This window comes from Actinia tenebrosa, unplaced genomic scaffold, assembly GCF_029948245.1.
Source record: "Actinia tenebrosa isolate PJP-AT-01 unplaced genomic scaffold, QUT_ActTen_1.0 PGA_scaffold1__47_contigs__length_23844297, whole genome shotgun sequence".
NCBI lineage: Eukaryota > Metazoa > Cnidaria > Anthozoa > Actiniaria > Actiniidae > Actinia > Actinia tenebrosa.
The window spans coordinates 6,649,320-6,669,895 of record NW_028292578.1 but is presented as its reverse complement, the minus strand read 5'-3'; the positions used below and the strand labels follow the sequence as shown (position 1 = coordinate 6,669,895).

General features: G+C 37.9%; 3 protein-coding genes and 1 long non-coding RNA gene across 4 annotated transcripts; 1 reads left to right on the top strand and 3 right to left on the bottom strand.

The window, feature by feature from the left end:
• Nucleotides 1-615: 615 nt before the first annotated feature.
• Nucleotides 616-2,300, bottom strand: LOC116302728 (uncharacterized). The gene is made up of 2 exons (XM_031712091.2): nt 1,897-2,300; nt 616-1,205 (listed from the first exon to the last, which is right to left on the bottom strand). The coding sequence occupies exons 1-2, from the start codon at nt 2,101-2,103 to the stop codon at nt 1,023-1,025; spliced, it is 390 nt and encodes a 129-aa protein (XP_031567951.2). The 5' UTR covers nt 2,104-2,300; the 3' UTR covers nt 616-1,022.
• A 1,293-nt stretch (nt 2,301-3,593) lies between these two features.
• Nucleotides 3,594-20,529, bottom strand: LOC148909769 (papilin-like). The gene is made up of 20 exons (XM_089032223.1): nt 20,380-20,529; nt 19,817-19,874; nt 13,626-13,717; nt 13,491-13,545; nt 12,994-13,096; nt 12,647-12,777; nt 11,931-12,048; nt 11,763-11,843; nt 11,445-11,608; nt 11,220-11,361; nt 10,979-11,105; nt 10,295-10,499; nt 7,195-7,380; nt 6,934-7,113; nt 6,652-6,831; nt 6,372-6,516; nt 5,775-6,293; nt 5,196-5,435; nt 4,620-4,895; nt 3,594-4,218 (listed from the first exon to the last, which is right to left on the bottom strand). Exons 1-20 carry the CDS (start codon nt 20,385-20,387, stop codon nt 4,064-4,066), a joined length of 3,165 nt encoding a protein of 1,054 aa, XP_088888349.1. The 5' UTR covers nt 20,388-20,529; the 3' UTR covers nt 3,594-4,063.
• On the top strand, nt 8,661-12,653 carry LOC148909770 (uncharacterized). The gene is made up of 3 exons (XR_016120147.1): nt 8,661-9,949; nt 10,914-12,064; nt 12,528-12,653. It is a non-coding gene; the product is annotated as an uncharacterized LOC148909770 (long non-coding RNA).
• LOC116302709 (chromobox protein homolog hpl-1-like) lies at nt 15,466-16,920 on the bottom strand. The gene is made up of 3 exons (XM_031712069.1): nt 16,735-16,920; nt 16,454-16,539; nt 15,466-16,364 (listed from the first exon to the last, which is right to left on the bottom strand). The coding sequence occupies exons 1-3, from the start codon at nt 16,900-16,902 to the stop codon at nt 16,286-16,288; spliced, it is 333 nt and encodes a 110-aa protein (XP_031567929.1). The 5' UTR covers nt 16,903-16,920; the 3' UTR covers nt 15,466-16,285.
• Nucleotides 20,530-20,576: the final 47 nt, after the last annotated feature.

The following is a 20,576-nucleotide window of genomic DNA, read 5'->3' as shown; positions in this document are numbered from 1 at the left end:
TGTGCTGACGTGTCGTCTTCTATTTGCATTTTTTTACCACAACAAATATACTTATTTGACTTAGTAGGTACAAACTTGGGTTTTAAGCACTTTATACAGAAGTCAAAAACAAACTCTTTACAATCTTCGCACTCCATATATAGACTAACATATTTTACATAGACGCGGGATGCGGGTAATCGCGGTACGAATCGAGGGGGGTACTTTAGGCGGGTAATCCTCCGGTTGTCGTTGCGCTGGAACCCCCATCCCCTATACTACTTTCTGCCCTTGGGTGTACGGATTACGCAGGATAGTGTTCTAGCCGAAGCATCAGGGGAGAGACTAGCCGGCCCCCAGACCATATCGGCTAATCCCTTGCACTCTGCCACGCACTGGCACGTTGATTTGAAATGGAAAAATAGTCTAGTCTATCTGATGCATTGTTTTCACGGCTATTGTTGTGCTAATTTCTTATAACCCGTGGCCGAGTGGAAAAAACTTGGGCTGCAATGACACTGAGTCAAGCCCGGTTTTGCGAGGTTTGTTCTTGGATGGGTGACCTGAAACTCATACCTACAAAAGCTTTTATTGTTTTTTTTTTTCTTTTTCTTTTTTCAAGATACTTGGCAATAGTTTAACTAATTCATTTCTACCCAAATGGACCCAAATACTTTGCTAATTCTCCCATCAGCAGATTAGCTGCAAACTGCTAGCATTACTTCTTTGTTTGCCACTAACCGAATTGAGAAGATACCCCAATGTGAATGCTACTTTTTACCAAAGAAATGACACGTTGTCAGAACTACTGAGTGATCCTATTGACGTTTCATTATGCAATATTTTATTCCATAGAGTCTCGATATCCCGCTGGAATAAGTGTGGGCTCTTGGGATAAACACACTTCACAAGCGATAAAGGTGATGGTGAAGTGTAATGTTTAACTAGATGATGTACCTTTACTTTCGCAACAAAAGAAAAAGAAAGGACCGATTCAAAGTATGAAGAAATTTACACCAACTTAAGATATTTGAAGATTACAATTAGTATTGTAGTATATAATTGTAGTAAGGATACTTGTGTATGAGGATGTGAATAGCAAACAGCCTGACAGGATGCTCTGGTCCCAACAAAAACAGACTCTTTGACTTGTTAAACCGCTGAACTTGATCAGGTGCATTCTTGGTCCGTCGGCTCAACACTATGAACGTGTTTGGTGAAGGCTCCTGCAACAGAATCACGAATACTATACACTGTCGTGCTTTTGAGGACCATAGATCAACCCTAACGTTCCCCTATACTAGCAATACTCTGATCATTTATTTTGTCAGTCATTTAGTGATTTTCGGGTCACCGTTTAATCAAAGCTTTTCCAAAACAAGGGAGTTCTGGAGTTTATAACCGCGACAAGTTTCACAGCTCTGTAAAATAGAATGAAAGCAAATTCACGTTCTCCAGAGGACTACCCAGGAGTCCACCGTATTTTACAACTCCTAAAATTTGAGCCTCAGGCGGGCTTCTCTATCGACACAGCAAACCTACACAGTAATTTTAAAATGTACCTCAGAATCAGTATCTCAAAATCACGACATCAAATGCTTCAAATAGCAGAAATGAGGTTTTGCTCTTGTATCACGCGTTTTGTATCGAGAATCAGGGAGAAATGATGGCTGTTTGGAGAACTAAGGCTGTATATTTCGATAAATAATAAATACTGTAACAAGATACAAAACAATGTAGTACAATCGAGAAAGGAAAATGTGGTGAGGAGCAGAGAATATCTTGTAATTATCATCCACCTGTTTCATTCATCAAACTCTTAAAATAGAAACCCTTTCTAATACTTTTTTAGTTCCCAAAAGAAAAACACACTAGAAATATTAAAAAATGCTTTAGTCTTTGATGTATAATACTTACATCATGACCACTCTCAGAGCAATCATAGTCTTCTAGTGGCCGCCCAAGCAGTTGTGATGGACATCGTTTTAGCCTCGTTGTGTCTTTACTATGCGGTCTACGAACCACGCAATCCCGGTTCTTTGCTGTTTTGCAGGAGTTTGCGTTTGTTTTGAATACTGAGTTACTGGAATTCCTCGTGTAGCTATAAAGCTGTTCTTCATCCATTTATGACAACAGATAACGCGGTTAGTAGCGTAGGATATTAATAGCTTGTTCTACATGATAGGAAACCAATCCAACCTACTCGTTATACGAACTTCTGCAATACCACAAACTTCATCTCGATCCTCTTGAATTCGTCATGCTATACGAGAACCCAGGAATTCCTCATCTGTATACCTGCAGAACGTACAAATCCAAGGTTTAAGCTGTTCAATGTCTGCTGCAAATTTTGTTTAATTGACGTAAGAAAAGCGACCGTTTTGGCGATAAATAATGAATGATTTATGGGTAATTACATCTCGAATTTTCTGATTGGATACAGAGGTGTTGTTGAAAAGAAACGTACGCTGACATCGTAAAAGATTTTAAAACCATTAAGTTTTTGACAAGCACCCTTAAACATTTGATCCGACACCTTTATGTAAGTGAATCCTTTTACTCAATAACACGACGACTTTAAATACAAACTGACGTCGTCATAAATATCATTATGACAGCATTGAAATTCCTGATTGGGTTTTGTATCATCAGGTTTGATCTTACTAGTTATGATAGTTAATGAAATGGCGAGAAAACACAAATATTTACTATATATATATATATATATACTTAATTAAACAAATAAAAAAAGAAAAAGAAAAGAAAAAAAAAGTTGGGTCACCTACGATTTTAGATAAGGGTAATTTCTACCGATCAATGAATGATCTGTTCATAGCAGAGAATAAGTAGATATATGTGACGAAGAAACGAACAGAAATATCATTTGAAAATTTTTAAAAAAAATTGTTTTTTTCCTCCTTAAAAATTTTTCCATAGAACTAGAGTTTCTAGTACTCAAAGACAAATTGGGAATACACTGGGAATATGTACAGATATCGATGAAATCAGTTTGGTCTCACATTCTTCAACTCCACCAAAACACGCTTTCTATTTATTGATTAGAATTTCAAGCCAAAAGTTATTTTTCTCAGCAATAAACGATTTAAATTTTGACGGCTATCTGACAGATAAACATGTTAAACCTATTTACAGACCACTCTAGGTTGAGTGTATATTGAAAAATATATACGTTGGATTGAATGGGATATGCTTATCGAAATAATCAAAAGAATATGTGTTGAGGTATTTGAGGTGAATATTTGAGTTGTTTTGTTTTCTTGTCGTGACCCGCGAGAGCTGGAACTTTATCTTCAGTGTACTTAGTGACTCGCTGCGATCTCCTTCCTTAGCGACCAGTCCTTTGAGGCCCAAGGAAAAGAATAGGTCGAGTTGTTTTTCTGTGCATTGTGAGACAATGTTAGAGGTAATTTTTCCAAGATGGCGTCTATTTGGTCCCCTAAAACAGTCCCACAATGCACTGCAATGTCTACTCGGCTCATATTGGTTCTAGATTATATTCAGTTTTAGTGGTTGCTGGTTTTAATGTTGTTCAATTCAGTAGTGTGCGGTCAGACGGCTAGCTGACAAATGACAAGACAAAAAATACAACAAACTCACTGTTAACGTGTTTATTTTTAAACTTTGATACTCATAATAACCTATAATACTCTAATACTGCCTAATATCATATATCACGTGATTGGTCTAATACTGCCTAATATCATATATCACGTGATTGGTACAATCGATAATTACGTGATAGAGTCCTTCAACACCATGGTAACCGTGATTCATATTATACGAGACTGGAAGTAAATAAGTACATTATATCTCGTAGAATGACCGAGATTTGAGAGATTTCTATGTACAAGGAGTTTCAAACAAAAGGTTTGTAAGTCAAGAGCAGAACAAGAATGACATTCCGGATATACGTCACGTAAAAGGCTAAGAATAGTGAAATGGTTTATGGCATAGGTAAGGTTTTAGCCATAGGAACTTCTGCTATTTCCAAAACAAAAAAATAATGCAATATGGCAATATTGACAACATTAACAAACATATCATCTATTACTTGTGCTAGTGATTAGTTCCTGATGCTTGGATGCTTTGAACAGGTTTTACAGCAGGCTTGTTGGTAAAAGTCATTTGTACAGTAACCAGCAATCTTAATTATACTACAATCGGCTATGACAGGATTGTCTTCACAAACTTGTGGGGTTGTGGGAATAACTGGCTCTTCTGTCGAAAAATAAACACATGAAAATCAGTGGAAGTTAGTAGTTACTTTTAACGATGCACCAAGAGAACTTCATCACCACTTCAGCAAAGTAAGGTTCATAAATACTTCAAATCATTTCAAACCTTGTCTTCCTAGTCAAGGGCGTAGGCAGGGAGGGCTATGCCCCCCTTTCTTGGCAACAAAATGGCAGCTTTTTGAAAATCATGCGGTAATTTTCATTTGCTTTTCTAAGGTTTGCGAAATTAAAACATAAAACGCAATGCCAGCCTTTTTTTTGTCCGTCGTTTTGAGGGCCCCCAAAAACGGCAGATTTTTGAATTTTGGTGTCCCCCTTCTAAAAATCCTGGCTACGTCCCTTGGTAGTGTTGAGCACAAGAGACAAGAACAAGTCCAAACTAACCTCCTTTAACTGTCAGAACCACTAAATCTGTAGCTTGACTATAATCGTTTGAGGCTCGACACTCGTATCGTCCCGAATCCCTGACACGCGCACTACTGATGGTGATTCTCTGGGAAGTAGTTGAAATACGTGGAGAATTGATATCAAACAGACTGCCATCCTTGTACCAGTAGACTTGGGGAGTTGGTTTCCCTTGAACATTACATCCTAGCACAACCTGCTGACCAGCTGATACTTCATGTCTTTTTGATGGTCGTATCTTGACTGACACTGGAACTGGAATCAATCAAGTTGATTCGTGACATTAGTTCTTCGTACATTGATCAATCTACTAACATACCATTTGTTTATTCTTTCTCTCCTTTAATTCCAGTGTTTTTCTATTTCATTATATTTCTCTTTTTACTATCTTCTTTTCTTTCTTTCTTTACTAACTCTATATTACATTGTATTAATATACAGGATTCCTAAGGATCTGAAAGGAAATTCCCACAGAGCAAGGCTCCAATATAGGGTTCCTTTCTATTCCACTCCACTTCATTGTTATTAACTACCTGTAACTCGGAAATTACTTACCAACAACTCTAAGTTCAGCGACTCTTCTGTCCATGGATCCAACAAAGTTGCCAGCAAAACAAGTGTATGTTCCTTCATCCTCAGGACGCACTTTGTCTATATATAACGTACCCTCTGCTAGCATCTGATAACGTTCTCCAAGTGAACTAACCGGAAACATACCTTTGCGCCAGGTTATCTTGGGTGGTGGGATACCTGTGGCTCTACATCGCAGATATACTTCAGACCCAACGAACCGAACTAAAGAAAGAACAGTTAGAATAGAGTTACACTGAATTAATGGCATAATAACCTATATCTCACCCATTGGCATGGTATGGTAATCTATATCTCACCCATTGGCATGGTATGGTAATCTATATCTCACCCATTGGCATGGTATGGTAATCTATATCTCACCCATTGGCATGGTATGGTAATCTATATCTCAACCATTGGCATGGTATGGTAATCTATATCTCAACCATTGGCATGGTATGGTAATCTATATCTCAACCAATGGCATGGTATGGTAATTTATATCTCACCCATAGCATGGTATGGTAACCTATATCTCACCCATGGTATGGTGTAACGTACCTTTATCCCTAGGAGCTTCTACTATTTTAGCGGGTATTTTGATGATAGTAGTAGGTGCAATAGTGATTCTTGGTCTGGTTCGTCTCGTTGTGGTATCTTCATCTGGGTGTCGTTGAGTAATCACTTCACTTGGTTCGGTTGTTGGACGTTTCGTGATCTTTACTTCTGTTCTCTTTTTCGTGCTTTGTTTTGTTACCCTTTGTTTGGTCGTTACATCGTTGGTAGTTTGCCTTTCCGTCGTTGGTTTCTCGGTAGTTCGTCGTTTTGTCGTTGGCTTCTCGGTAGTTCGTCGTTTTGTCGTTGGCTTCTCGGTAGTTTGCCTTTCTGTCGTTGGCCTCTCGGTAGTTTGTCTCTCTGTCGTTGGCTTCTCGGTGGTTTGTCTCATTGTCGTTTGCCTCTCCGTAGTTCGCCTTCTAGTCGTTGGCCTCTCGGTAGTTGGTCTCTCTGTCGTTGGCCTCTCGGTAGTTGGTCTTTCCGTCGTTGGCTTTTCGGTGATTCTTTCCCGTGGGGTCAAAGTGACTGTGGAAAAAATTCTAAAATGATCAATAAATCCAGCAAAAATAAAACCCTTGAAAGCAGTGAAATAATCCCGCTCACCTGATTGACAGCTCTGTACAGTACAGACCTCCACTTCGGTTGGCTTTGTTTTCTGGTCACACCACCTTTCGTCTGGAACTTCACTAGAATCAGCAAAGCACTTGACTTTTCTTCGCCTTATTCCGATTCCACAAGATTTTGAACACTAAAACAAGAAAATTTAAACAAGATTTATAAGCAGCAAAATTGACCTACCTCCAAGCACTTCTGGTTACCGATCGTTTTCTGGACAGACATGATCGTCTGCACATGCGAAGAAGGTGGAAGCTCTGAATCTTACCGGTTGCCATGGATATATGTACCATCCAGCCTGACAAGGTTTGGTAGAACACTTCCTCACTGATGGCATGGCGTATGAAGCATTACACTGGTCACGTGATATAATCTTCAACATGTTGATCTCACGCACTGCGCAGATTACATTGCGCATCTGCATGCCGACACCACAGGACGCGGTACACTAAAATGAGAGAGCAAAACAGTCGTTAGTGCCTGTGACGCATTAGTGACGTCACATGACAATGCAGTGACAACGAATGAGACTGGGTTGGAGTCTACTCACCCCACTCCACTGAGAGCCGTGCCACATTGGCGGACAAGCTTTGGAGCTGGAACATTCTTTACGACTAGTAGGTCTAGTTCGATTGTCACACAACGTGTCAGGATATTTTTGATTGTGATCGGTCACGCTCACGCAATACACCATTCTTGTGCTGATTCCACGGCCACATTTTGGATAACACTGAAAATAAACCAACAAAGAGACAAAATTACTTTAAAACGTAAAATAGCGAGAAATGCAATACGATACGTCATTCCTTACCAGGCTCCAGTCAGAAGCAATCCATTTGACCGTGCAGGGGCCTGGGTTGCACCTTGCAGTAGTGGTGGGTTTAATATTGACGTCACAGCCTTCGTCTGGCAGATATATGTTGTCATTAACGTTGATAGAGACTTGACGACATCGAACTTTACGAGTGATAATGCCATTACCACACGACACTGAGCACTGAATAACATGAAGATGTGAACACAGTCAGCAAAATAAATTACCTACCCGCGAAAATATATATAAAGCACAGCACATCATAGTATGTTATAGTATGGACAAACATAGTAATACATGGTATAGCACAGTACAACACATCATAGTATGTTATAGTATAAACATAGTAATACATGGTATAGCACAGTACAACACATTATAGTATGTTATAGTATAAACATAGTAATACATGGTATAGCACAGTACAACACATCATAGTATGTTATAGTATGAACAAACATAGTAATACATGGTATAGCACAGTACAACACATCATAGTATGTTAGAGTATGGACAAACATAGTAATACATGGTATAGCACAGTACAACACATCATAGTATGTTAGAGTATGGAAAAACATAGTAATAGATGGTATAGCACAGTACAACACATCATAGTATGTTATAGTATGAACAAACATAGTAATACATGGTATAGCACAGTACAACACATCATAGTATGTTAGAGTATGGACAAACATAGTAATACATGGTATAGCACAGTACAACACATCATAAAAAAGAAGAAATTATGCGTTCGGTGTGTATATAATGAAGTAGAGAAATAAGAGAAAAATATCATATGCCCTTGGCAGGATTTGAACCCACGTCTTCGGTATTCTAGTCCGATGTGTTAACCACTACACTACAAGGACCAACCACGCTGGTAACGCAGCCAGAATATGAAATGTAGGGTATTCGTGAGGATCCCAGAGCGATATTTTTTCTCTATAGGTAAGTTGAACACCGTAAATGTACGCAGATAATAGACATAGTAAAGTAGAAATTATGCGTTCGGTGTGTATATAATGAAGTAGAGAAATAAGAGAAAAATATCATATGCCCTTGGCAGGATTTGAACCCACGTCTTCGGTATTCTAGTCCGATGTGTTAACCACTACACTACAAGGACCAACCACGCTGGTAACGCAGCCAGAATATGAAATGTAGGGTATTCGTGAGGATCCCAGAGCGATATTTTTTCTCTATAGGTAAGTTGAACACCGTAAATGTACGCAGATAATAGACATAGTAAAGTAGAAATTATGCGTTCGGTGTGTATATAATGAAGTAGAGAAATAAGAGAAAAATATCATATGCCCTTGGCAGGATTTGAACCCACGTCTTCGGTATTCTAGTCCGATGTGTTAACCACTACACTACAAGGACCAACCACGCTGGTAACGCAGCCAGAATATGAAATGTAGGGTATTCGTGAGGATCCCAGAGCGATATTTTTCTCTATAGGTAAGTTGAACACCGTAAATGTACGCAGATAATAGACATAGTAAAGTAGAAATTATGCGTTCGGTGTGTATATAATGAAGTAGAGAAATAAGAGAAAAATATCATATGCCCTTGGCAGGATTTGAACCCACGTCTTCGGTATTCTAGTCCGATGTGTTAACCACTACACTACAAGGACCAACCACGCTGGTAACGCAGCCAGAATATGAAATGTAGGGTATTCGTGAGGATCCCAGAGCGATATTTTTTCTCTATAGGTAAGTTGAACACCGTAAATGTACGCAGATAATAGACATAGTAAAGTAGAAATTATGCGTTCGGTGTGTATATAATGAAGTAGAGAAATAAGAGAAAAATATCATATGCCCTTGGCAGGATTTGAACCCACGTCTTCGGTATTCTAGTCCGATGTGTTAACCACTACACTACAAGGACCAACCACGCTGGTAACGCAGCCAGAATATGAAATGTAGGGTATTCGTGAGGATCCCAGAGCGATATTTTTTCTCTATAGGTAAGTTGAACACCGTAAATGTACGCAGATAATAGACATAGTAAAGTAGAAATTATGCGTTCGGTGTGTATATAATGAAGTAGAGAAATAAGAGAAAAATATCATATGCCCTTGGCAGGATTTGAACCCACGTCTTCGGTATTCTAGTCCGATGTGTTAACCACTACACTACAAGGACCAACCACGCTGGTAACGCAGCCAGAATATGAAATGTAGGGTATTCGTGAGGATCCCAGAGCGATATTTTTTCTCTATAGGTAAGTTGAACACCGTAAATGTACGCAGATAATAGACATAGTAAAGTAGAAATTATGCGTTCGGTGTGTATATAATGAAGTAGAGAAATAAGAGAAAAATATCATATGCCCTTGGCAGGATTTGAACCCACGTCTTCGGTATTCTAGTCCGATGTGTTAACCACTACACTACAAGGACCAACCACGCTGGTAACGCAGCCAGAATATGAAATGTAGGGTATTCGTGAGGATCCCAGAGCGATATTTTTTCTCTATAGGTAAGTTGAACACCGTAAATGTACGCAGATAATAGACATAGTAAAGTAGAAATTATGCGTTCGGTGTGTATATAATGAAGTAGAGAAATAAGAGAAAAATATCATATGCCCTTGGCAGGATTTGAACCCACGTCTTCGGTATTCTAGTCCGATGTGTTAACCACTACACTACAAGGACCAACCACGCTGGTAACGCAGCCAGAATATGAAATGTAGGGTATTCGTGAGGATCCCAGAGCGATATTTTTTCTCTATAGGTAAGTTGAACACCGTAAATGTACGCAGATAATAGACATAGTAAAGTAGAAATTATGCGTTCGGTGTGTATATAATGAAGTAGAGAAATAAGAGAAAAATATAATATATAAGAGAAAAATATATTTTTCTCTTATTTCTCTACAACACATCATAGTATGTTAGAGTATGGAAAAACATAGTAATAGATGGTATAGCACAGTACAACACATCATAGTATGTTAGAGTATGGAAAAACATAGTAATACATGGTATAGCACAGAACAACACATCATAGTATGTTATAATATGGACAAACATAGTAGTACATGGTATAATCATATATATGATATATATGATATAATCACCTGAGACCATCTTGTGACGCTCCATACAGGACAGTACCTTTGTTTACTACACACACGCATAGCAATGGGTTTAGATGTTGTACATCGTTCATCTGGAATCATTTTACTTTCACCTCCTTGTACCACGTGCTCACAATGAACACGACGAACCTGTTTTCCTTGGCCACATGTGGTAGAACAAGCAGTCCATCCACTGATAAACCAACTGTAGACATGATAGATTATGGTAAATATAACTCGCTGAAAACCATCACACTGGACCTCTTTACCTTCGTTGTTTGTTGTCCCATTACAGACCATGTGATGCCACTCTTGGGAGTTGATTCTTTTATATGTAAATATTTCATGTCCATCATGAAAAAACAATTCTCAAGGAAATGTCACGTGGTCTGAAATGGGCAATTTGCATACGAAGATAAAAAGGTTTATTGAGTCGGCTTGCAGCATGTTTGTTCCAAAAATATCTGCAAATGGTTTAACCATTGGCGTGGCTTGAATGACCAACGTAAGATGGCACTTTTTCTTAGAGACGTTAAACACAATGGGCCACAAGTTTATCATTGCTAAGTAGCGACTGTCCCGTGTCATCCTCTTTGAATTGCTTTACCTTTGATCGTAGGGATTGGATGCGAGTCTCGTGGCCGCAAAGGCGGTTGGGAACGGACCGTCACCTTGGATACTCACCTTGGTGGACATGGTTGTGTATTACAATCTCTTTTTGTTGCTGGCTTGGTTTTAGCATCGCATTGATAAGGCGGCACTTCTTTGTTATCGCGATCACGAAGGCAAGTAATTTTGCGGTATTGATATCCTGAAATAGAGAATAATATTTCCATAATAATACATCGTTAATTTTCATATCATATGATGGGCTAGCTATGGTATCATTATGCGGTATTGCATCATAGTCATGCGCATTGCTTACCTCCAGCACACGTGGCACTACATCGACCATAATTACTTGTTTTCCATGAATACTTTGCAAGTTTAGGAAGTTCTTTGATTGATTTAGGGATAGAAAACTCGTAGGATACGCCAGGATTGTTATGACCCTCTCTCATTAGAATCTGTAAAAGAAGCTTAGCATTTAGCAAAAGACGTTGGTTGTATAACCCATCCCTAAAGAGATTAGAAGAACCTATCGACTCACATGTGCATGGACGGGCTGCGAGATTGGCCCAAGTGATCGTATTTCTTCTTTTCCTGAGCTCGACCTTTCGTACCGAAACAGAGAGCCAGCGATCTTATATGTACGCGGATTTGTCACATCGAAGTCGCCGTTCAAAAAGAAGTTTCCTTTGGAATCTGCAAGAGCTGATAAAATAAACGAAATAAAACAGTCAAATACATTATGAAGATACTCTCATCTCTAGAGCCTGCGTTCTTTATGGTCAGCACTGCGACCTATTAGTATGCGCAATACAAGAACAACCCTACATGGTGTACAACTTCTTGTTTGTTATCTTACCCAGGAAATGACCAGCTGGAGCTTCCTCAGTGATAACGATGTTAGTTGCGCTTGATGGGATGACGGCAAACTCCTTGTAACCTAAAAACAACACAAATCAGACCCATATGAGCTGTATATGAATGGTAGGAATGGTTACTATTGTAACTAGATGGACATAACACTCACCATCACCGACTCCTGTAAATTTGCCGGTTATGGTACGACAGTTTTCTCCATTACCGTTGCATACCCGGCATTTGTCCTCTTTGGCTTTTGAATGCATAATGAGGTCACATCCCAAAGGCTACGGTTAGAAAAAGGTAATATAGCTTAAGAGAAATGAGGTTTGCATTTGTTTAAAATGGCCATGCAAATAAGATGAAGCTGTTTGTCGGTTTACGGACTGTTCAAACATTTAGTTGTCAGCGATGCAGAACATCAGACTATAGTTTGATGAGCCAGTGGAACAGGAAGGAAAGAGTACTCGATTAACCAATGATGTATGTAATTTAACAATGATGAATGCCAAAAGAAAAACAAAAGGACGTGTACTGTTACCTAGTACAAAGGGTCTTGTGAATGAAGAAATATATATGTTAACAACTAATACAAACATGGACAGACCGACTAACCAACTAACTATAGAACTCTCTCAAAAGTGGACACCTTTGAATCATCGTCTTTTATCTTCTATATTTAAGTATTTTATGAATGACTTTGACCTTAAATTGTTTCTGTAGCCACACATGGATTTGATGCAAAACATAATCTTTACCTCGTCAGCAAACCATTAAGAGACCAACGTACAAAACTGCTTCTGTTTTGAACAGATGGTCGCCACAGGGCGCTTGGATTATTAACACGCTGACTAACATGGAATATGGAACAAAAATGGAACATACCTCGCATTTGCCATTGACGCAGATATCATATGAATCAGGGCTGCATTTGGTACCATCTACCACCTTGGCGGCCCAGCGGTAATAAAAATACTCGCCTTTTGGCATGCAGTTTAGCGTACATGGATCACGTTCTGTTGAACAAAATGAATAACAATTAACACTTTCTGTTATAGCGCATCATTTGATAAGGATTACGAAGGAATTTATTGGTCGAGCTGTTTGAGTCTGCGGCTATAGACTGGTGTCGGGCAGCATACAAAGTGATGTATAGGACCCCGGATAGTAGGAAATACCGGGTACGGTATATAGAGGATCATAATCTATATGTCAGTACCATCTACGCTTACCTGGAATATAGGGAACCCATTTGTACTTTTTTCCTTGTAATGTTCTATTGTTGAAGCTGGCACACTGTTCATATCTGTAGTCACCAGACTCCGCCGGACAATCCTGTGCCATGAAACCCAAAACCGAAAATATATGTTATTCAACTATGACGTCACATGGGTCATTAAAATACTTCATATGACGTCACTAATAGTAGTACATGCTCCTGATAGGTTGATTAGACTATGACGTTACCTATACCTTGGATCATAATAGGATTATCCAACTTTGACGTAACTGTTGATTCATGACATCACTTATATATTGGAAGCACCAAATAGGGTTATTCTACTATGACGTCACCTGTATATTACATGTTCTTGATAGGTTGATTTAACTATGACGTCACTTATCACTTGCATCCTAATAGGATTATTCGACTATGACGTCACTTGAATAAATTATGACGTCACTTATATATGATGCACCAAATGGGGTTATTTTACTATGACGTCACCTGTATATTGCATGTTCTGTATTTTCTTCTTGGTTCAGGGCAGGACCCGTCATCTCTACATGCGACAAGACAAAAGAAACAGCGTTAACTTTTCTCGTTACAACTTGTTGCAGGAATAATCCAACTGCTACTTACGTCACATCCAGACATTTTCTATCTTGGGAGGACACTCCTACTCCACATGAACGAGAACATGGCGACCATTCTCCCCACTCATCGTCTAGCGACTACAACACAAACACGATATGTCAGTAAAACTGTTTCTGATTGATACTTTATTATTTTGAACTCTTTGCTTTGGTCCATGCAGTTGGCCAGTGTTTTAATACGGGTTAATATGCTAGCATTGATTGTGACAAAACTAATGATTAAGCCGAAGAGCTTACAGGACGGATCCACGTTATCTGTACAAATATCTGTAGATCATGGCGAAAAATTTGGTACAACATGGCGGACGAGCATGCGCAATAGAGTGCTTAAAAGTAAAGAAATGTCAACAAAATTTACTTGAAAACCATCGGTAATCCCGGTTTTTTCCCCTCTAGCTTTTGTTTTATTAACTATTTCAACTTTGCACATATCCAGTATTTTTTTCATACTTATTATCCATAATTCTACTCGAGTTTTGAAGCAATCAATTATCGTCTTACCGGTTCCATTTTCGTTTGAAGATTTTGCCGTTAATGCCCACAGAAAACATAGAAAACATGGCCGACATGCTGATTTTTCTCGTTTTCGCACGACTTTGTCGAGCTCTAAAAGACTAGATAGAGTATTTACAAGTTTTGCACATATCCAGATTAGAAGTTCATCATGTAAACATAGTTTTCAAAGCAAAAATATAAGCATTAAAATTCACTAAACCGGTTCCAAAATCAGCTAAACATGAAGAAGAATGACTAATTTGAAGTTTCTCTTGCTTCGATTACGATCGCGCGCGGAATCCTTCTAAATTCAGGACAGATTTCGACAAGAATATCTCAAAAACTAGCTATTCCTCGACGGCCATTTTGAATCCCATGATTCTTTATACCCTAAGTCCCAGACTATCGCTGATTAACTTAACAGAGGGGGACTGATGACTCGATCAACAGGGTTTTTGGCGGTAAAATCATGTCACTCCATCAGCTGATTTGTAGTTTTTCAAAATGTTGGACGTGTTTACCAAAATACCAGACCCTCAGTTTTGAATAAAGATCTTTCAAACGTTGAGTTGTGTAATACAGAATTTCATTATTTATATAATAGGGATAACGACGGGGTTGTTTTTGCATTGAAAATTTCTTAAAGTTCTATCATGAATAATGATGTAGCTAGAGCAATAGTCCTTAGGAAATCTAACAAGTGCATGGACTCAACTGCAGATATTTTAAAGCTTGAGAGCAGGCAATGGAACCTTCAGGATCATGAAAGAAAAAGAAGAAAATATAACAAAAAGAATACTGCCTATTTGGAAGAAGAGATAAAAAACAAAATGAAAAAATGAGCTGAATGTTTATGTTCATTATACGGCTAAAATATTTTCATGTGGCCTTAAAAGATAATTAAAGTTTAAAGACAAAAATGCAGGTTAAGGATGGTGGTTTATACCCTTATTCATTTTTCTTTTTGTATTTTATCTTTTTATTCATATATTCAGATGTGTAAATATAAAAGAAAAACAACAAAACAAAACTGAAAAAAAATGAAAAAAGTAAATCATTTTTGAAATTCCAAAATATCCTGAAGTAGTCTCACTAAGTTTCTCAATTTAATAATATCTTGGTAAGGGAGAATTTAGCTCTATTCAAGGCTACAATGGTGTTTAGAGTTCAAAATATTTGGGAACACTTTTGATAATTATGAACAGGTCAGTCCTAGCTGGTGAACTATTGACTTGTGTTACTGAAATGATCATTCTAGGATAAATTATGTCAGGGGAAATAACACAGTTTTTATAATGTGAACAGAATAAATTTATTTTTAATTGCTTTTAACTCACAGAGGTTATGTATATAAAATACAATACTTAAGAAACTAAAGACATAGTAAACAATTTGAACAGTTAATTGAGTTATATATCTTTCTATATTTTGCTTTTAGTTTAGTCTTGAAGTGTGTAGGTCAGCTAAGAAATGCTACAAACTACTTGATTCCTACATCAAAAGACAACTAAAAGCACCTCAGTGAATACATTTGTGGTATTATTTCTATGTATTTTATCTAACATATTATTAGCAATATATTTCACAATATTGTTGAAAATTTTGAAATTATAATTATTGCTAATTTGCAGATAAATGTAGTTTCAGGTATACAGTTGTAGTTTCTTGACAATTATGGAAAGTTTGAAGCTTTGACTTTGAAGCTAGTAACATACAGATAATGTTCTAAATTAGAGAATATGCAAGTTATAAAACTTTTGACTTTTGTATCAGTGCATAATTGGATCAAAACAAGTAAGAAATTTGTACAAAATCAAATACAGGAGAAGGGCTTTCGAACAAAATCAATCTTTAGCTTTTCAATAGGCATAGTTGGTTGTTTTACTAGCCTCCCACTCTGAAAAACAATTGTACTTGGTGAATGAGACAGAACTTTGCCTACTCGAATAGGAAAATGAATGATCTCCCCATCCCCATTTCTGTCCAAGCACTGGTCCCAATCATTGAAAAAATTACAACATAAAAAATCTTCCTTCTCTAGCATTAATGCTTTCCCATCTTTCAACACATTACCCTTATCCCCAAATAAATAACGAAAGCAGTCATGATCAAAAGAGCCAGAAACTGGAACTCTTGACTTGCTCTTGAGCTTTAAGATAATATTGTGCAAGAAAGAGTGTCAATGTTAGCCTGAAGTCTGGACTTCTCAATTACAGGCTTGTCATATGATCTAATATAAACGGAGAAATCAATCAATACCTCTACTATGTATAATTAAAGTAAATGAATGACAAAAATTTACATTCAACCATATCTTACCTTATCAAGTCTCTGGTGAGGTTTCCTTCATCCTCCCAGCTAAAGTAATATAAACTGTAGGCTTCCCACTTGACTAGATATTCAGTCTGAATGCAGTAAAAGAATTATTGTTAAAAACAACAACAACAACAAAAAAGACAAGAGACAACTAATTCCTTAATAAGTAAGACATTTTTAATGGTAAGAAAGAAAATATATTTAATAAGATTCGAAAAACAGTAAAGCATGCTTAGTAAGTTACTTAATAAAAAATTGTTCAAAAATAACTTTAATTTACTTACATTTCCCTTGAAAATTCGCTTTGAAATCAGCCTCTCTACGGCATAGTATGGACCACTTGACCTTTTAGTTTTTTTTCTCACCTTTACTGGCTCGAAAAACCAGACTGGTGACTCATTAAGTTGCTTATAAAAACCTGGTAGTGATTTCCTGTTGGAACTGGCAGCCATCTTAGTACTGGCCTTCGACTTAAAGTGCGCCCGCGATACTGAACCGCTGAGAGTACGAGATTTTTCGCCATGTTATACGTGCATTAATCCCTTTTAATTCCCACAAGACCGGTAACGCCCACGGACAATACAATGAGAAAGTCATCATAATACCGCCTTAAAACACTTAAACACCTTGAAATATCATTATGTTCCTCTTGCAAGGTTTGGCATCCTTTTTGTTTGATCAAGAACTAGTTTAAATGTTGTACCGTAGCTTTATCAGTGCTAATCGTTGTTCCACCTTATATCTCACAGCTAGTCTGTCTCGCCGACCTAACGTAACTACCTAATATACTTCCATAATACTAATATAATATACTAATATAATTGGTTTAGCGTGATCTTATTATACGACTCTCAATACAACATGAAAGCATTAGGTGTGATGTCTTTAGAAGGGGTGAGGAAACTGTCCGGCTTATCTACATCGATCAACCATAAACATCTGGTTTGTTTAATTAGCTGTCTAGATTATACAGAATGTCTATCTCTCATGAGCCGAAACACATATTGACAAGTACTCTAGACTTTTAAATTGGTGGAATTTCTGAGCTACTTTCATGGTGTAATATAAGTCATTGTTCGCTAAGTTGTTGACGCATGCACTTGGTGATAATACCCTGGAGCATGAAGACGAAGTAAACACGACACGACCTCACAGCAGAAACTGAACATCTATGAACAAATGCTTTGAACTTTCAACTGGCGGATGATTCCTAAGAACAGCAAATACTGTCAATCACTTATGTCTTTCCTTATCTCTAACCATAACAGCATCACTTATAGTCGAGATATATAAGTTTCAAGCAATTTTTTAGGTGAAACTAGCGCTCAAAAGGCTGCTGAAAGAGAGCGTTGCATGTCAGGCGTCATGAAACGAAAATTAAAAATTTTCAATCCTGAAAGCCAAGCGTGGTATAACCTCCTTGTTTATTATGCTTATCTCGCTCTACAAACGAGCTTCAGGTTGAATTTGTGCACTAATTGAAGCAATGAGCTTTTTTAGTGATTCTTGCCCACGAAGGATTTGTTAACAAAAATCCGACGTATTACGGTACGTGGGAATGACAACAGGAATGACACTATTGTATCTTTACGTCTTGCCATGAAGGAAAACGACGTCTCAAGCGAGGCTTGACTGAGTTATATATTCGTGTGTCTACTCAATAATAATCGCCTGTTTTGTTACGAGTAGGATTAGAATATTGATCTGGTGTTTGTTTAGTCGTGTATCCATCATTAACAGCTAATCACCACGAACATGTATGCACACATATTGTATCATAAGTAAGTGACCACTTGCTTTAGATATCATGAGAAACGTCCTTCAGAGAAAACTGATATCAAGTCATGATTTATAAACCAACTGTTGGGGACTCGAAATACCTCTTCAGACATCTAATTACCCACATTTTTCTAAGACACCCACAAAAGCAGACAAAGTTCATGTCTTGCTTTGTTTCGTCGCGTCTTTACTACACTGCCTATAGACCAGTGTGTCAGATTCAGGTGTTAAACTTTGGTCTCTTTGTATCTGTTCGTTATGAGCATAATGTTGTTTTTGAATCCGTCGGTGCAGTAGCTTAATTACTTCAGATGTTCTTCGTAACTAGAAGCAAACTGGGGCCTAAAAGTTCTCTAATCCTAAACACAAGTGTAATTGTTATCACGGACTGCACGCGACTTACTACTACGGCATCACAGTCCTTGACCTCATTGCACTGCACACACGGGTACACCTTGAATAAGAGGCGAAGCTAGCACATCATCCAAACGCCAGACATATGCGTATAAAAAATTTAAAAACCAATCTTGGTCTGCGCATACATTTTATTGGTTTTGGATGATCAAAAGTAATGCAGGCGCAAGGTAACCTTGACGCATCTACGTGATGGAACATTGTCTGACTGACTTTCATCTGTCAAATGTTAGAAGTGCCATTTTAAAAACATGCGGTTCAAGTGTTGGTTGAAGAGTATGATGAACAATAAAACTTCAATAGGAGCCATACTATTATCGGAATTTATCTTTCAAAAGAATTTTTTACAAATCTTTTGTTGGTGCCACTTCCTGAGATTTGTCCGCAGAAAGAAATTGAATGTGACAAGATTTCCTGACGAACTCCCCACCGAACAAACAGTGGTCGGATACTATTATAAAGTAGTTGAGTTAAGGACCGCAAGTATCGTAAGGAATGACTGATTCAACCCTTAGAGGATATCCGTTCAATCTCAGCAGCATCTCGAATACTTGTACGTATCGAAATAGAAACATGGACATACCTGCGCTGTCAGACAGTAAATCCCTAAACCTACAAACTGACCCCCTAAGCTTTTTAACCCTTTCTTTTAATACAAAAAACATATTGTTATTCGCGCAATGAGAGAGAAGAAAGAAAAAAAGAACACACTTGAGTCTTTAGATGACACCTTTAAGGACACTGCACTTCATGAGAGATGGAACGTAGTGTCCAGCCTTATCTCACCGCTATGTCCGTCACGAACTGCAGTGTTTTACAGCAAAACAAAATAAACAAATGCAGCAGGCTTTGCGTACTATTTTTTACTTTACTTTGTTCAAAATAGAACAGCGTGCCGCTCAGACTAAGCCGGGCCTTGGCGTGTCTAGATTGGATATTTTGCGCCAATAAAAGCTAATTTAATTTCAGTTATTAAATATTATTCATTCATGTCTTAGTGGGAGTAATTATGACCTCGTGTAGGAATCAATGAGTCTAGAATTTACAGGCAATAACTCAGTCACAGGGAAAGTTGCCAGAAATCCTGCAGCTCAATAGCTGGCAGTGGAATACTGCATTATGATCACTTGTTTACTCAGAGACGTTTGTAGTTCATTAGTAGTATTGACTTACCTGTGTGAAGGACTTCTGCAGGAAAAATCCGAACAATACCCAAACAACCAGAAGTAAGCTGTTAGAAGACGATTAAAACAAATTAGTTATAAGTTCTACTGGAAAACTTCATAAACTGTAATATATCGTAATACAAAATCACCAGCATTCACGATGACCTTGCTCAAGTGATTCCTGATATTTTACTATGATCAGGTCTTCACTGAGATCTGAAAGCGCTTTTAGCCATACATTTTCTTATGACTTGAGTACTGATTTGGGATTTAGAAGGACACGCATAGAGTTTAAAATTTTAATCAGAGTTTGATAGACAAAAGAGAGGCAGAGAGCTGTTTGCTTTAAGCAAATAGGCAATAATAAAAACGGGATAGCAATAGTGTGGTTGGACACATGCGATGGAACGACCGCCTAAAGTCTCCACCACAAACTCTAGTCAATAGACATTAAACTTTAGCAAGAATTTATAAGTATTTTTAATGCGCGATAAAATCTTGAACTAAAGAAAGAGTTGATAGACTAACGACCAGGATCAATCAAAATAGGCCAGGAACTCAAAAACTTACTTTGCCATGAAGGGAGCGATTCGTGGTCTGTAGTTTTGATGTTTGTGCAGTTCCGGAAGGTTAGCACCGAATCTTTGTTCCTCACTACTGCTTGGGCTCTGACTGACTGGTAGGCAAGCTCGTAGTGCGTTTGTTCGCCAGAGAAAGAATCTCTTACATGTGACTCAATATATACTAATGTATGAAGGGTTTAGTGA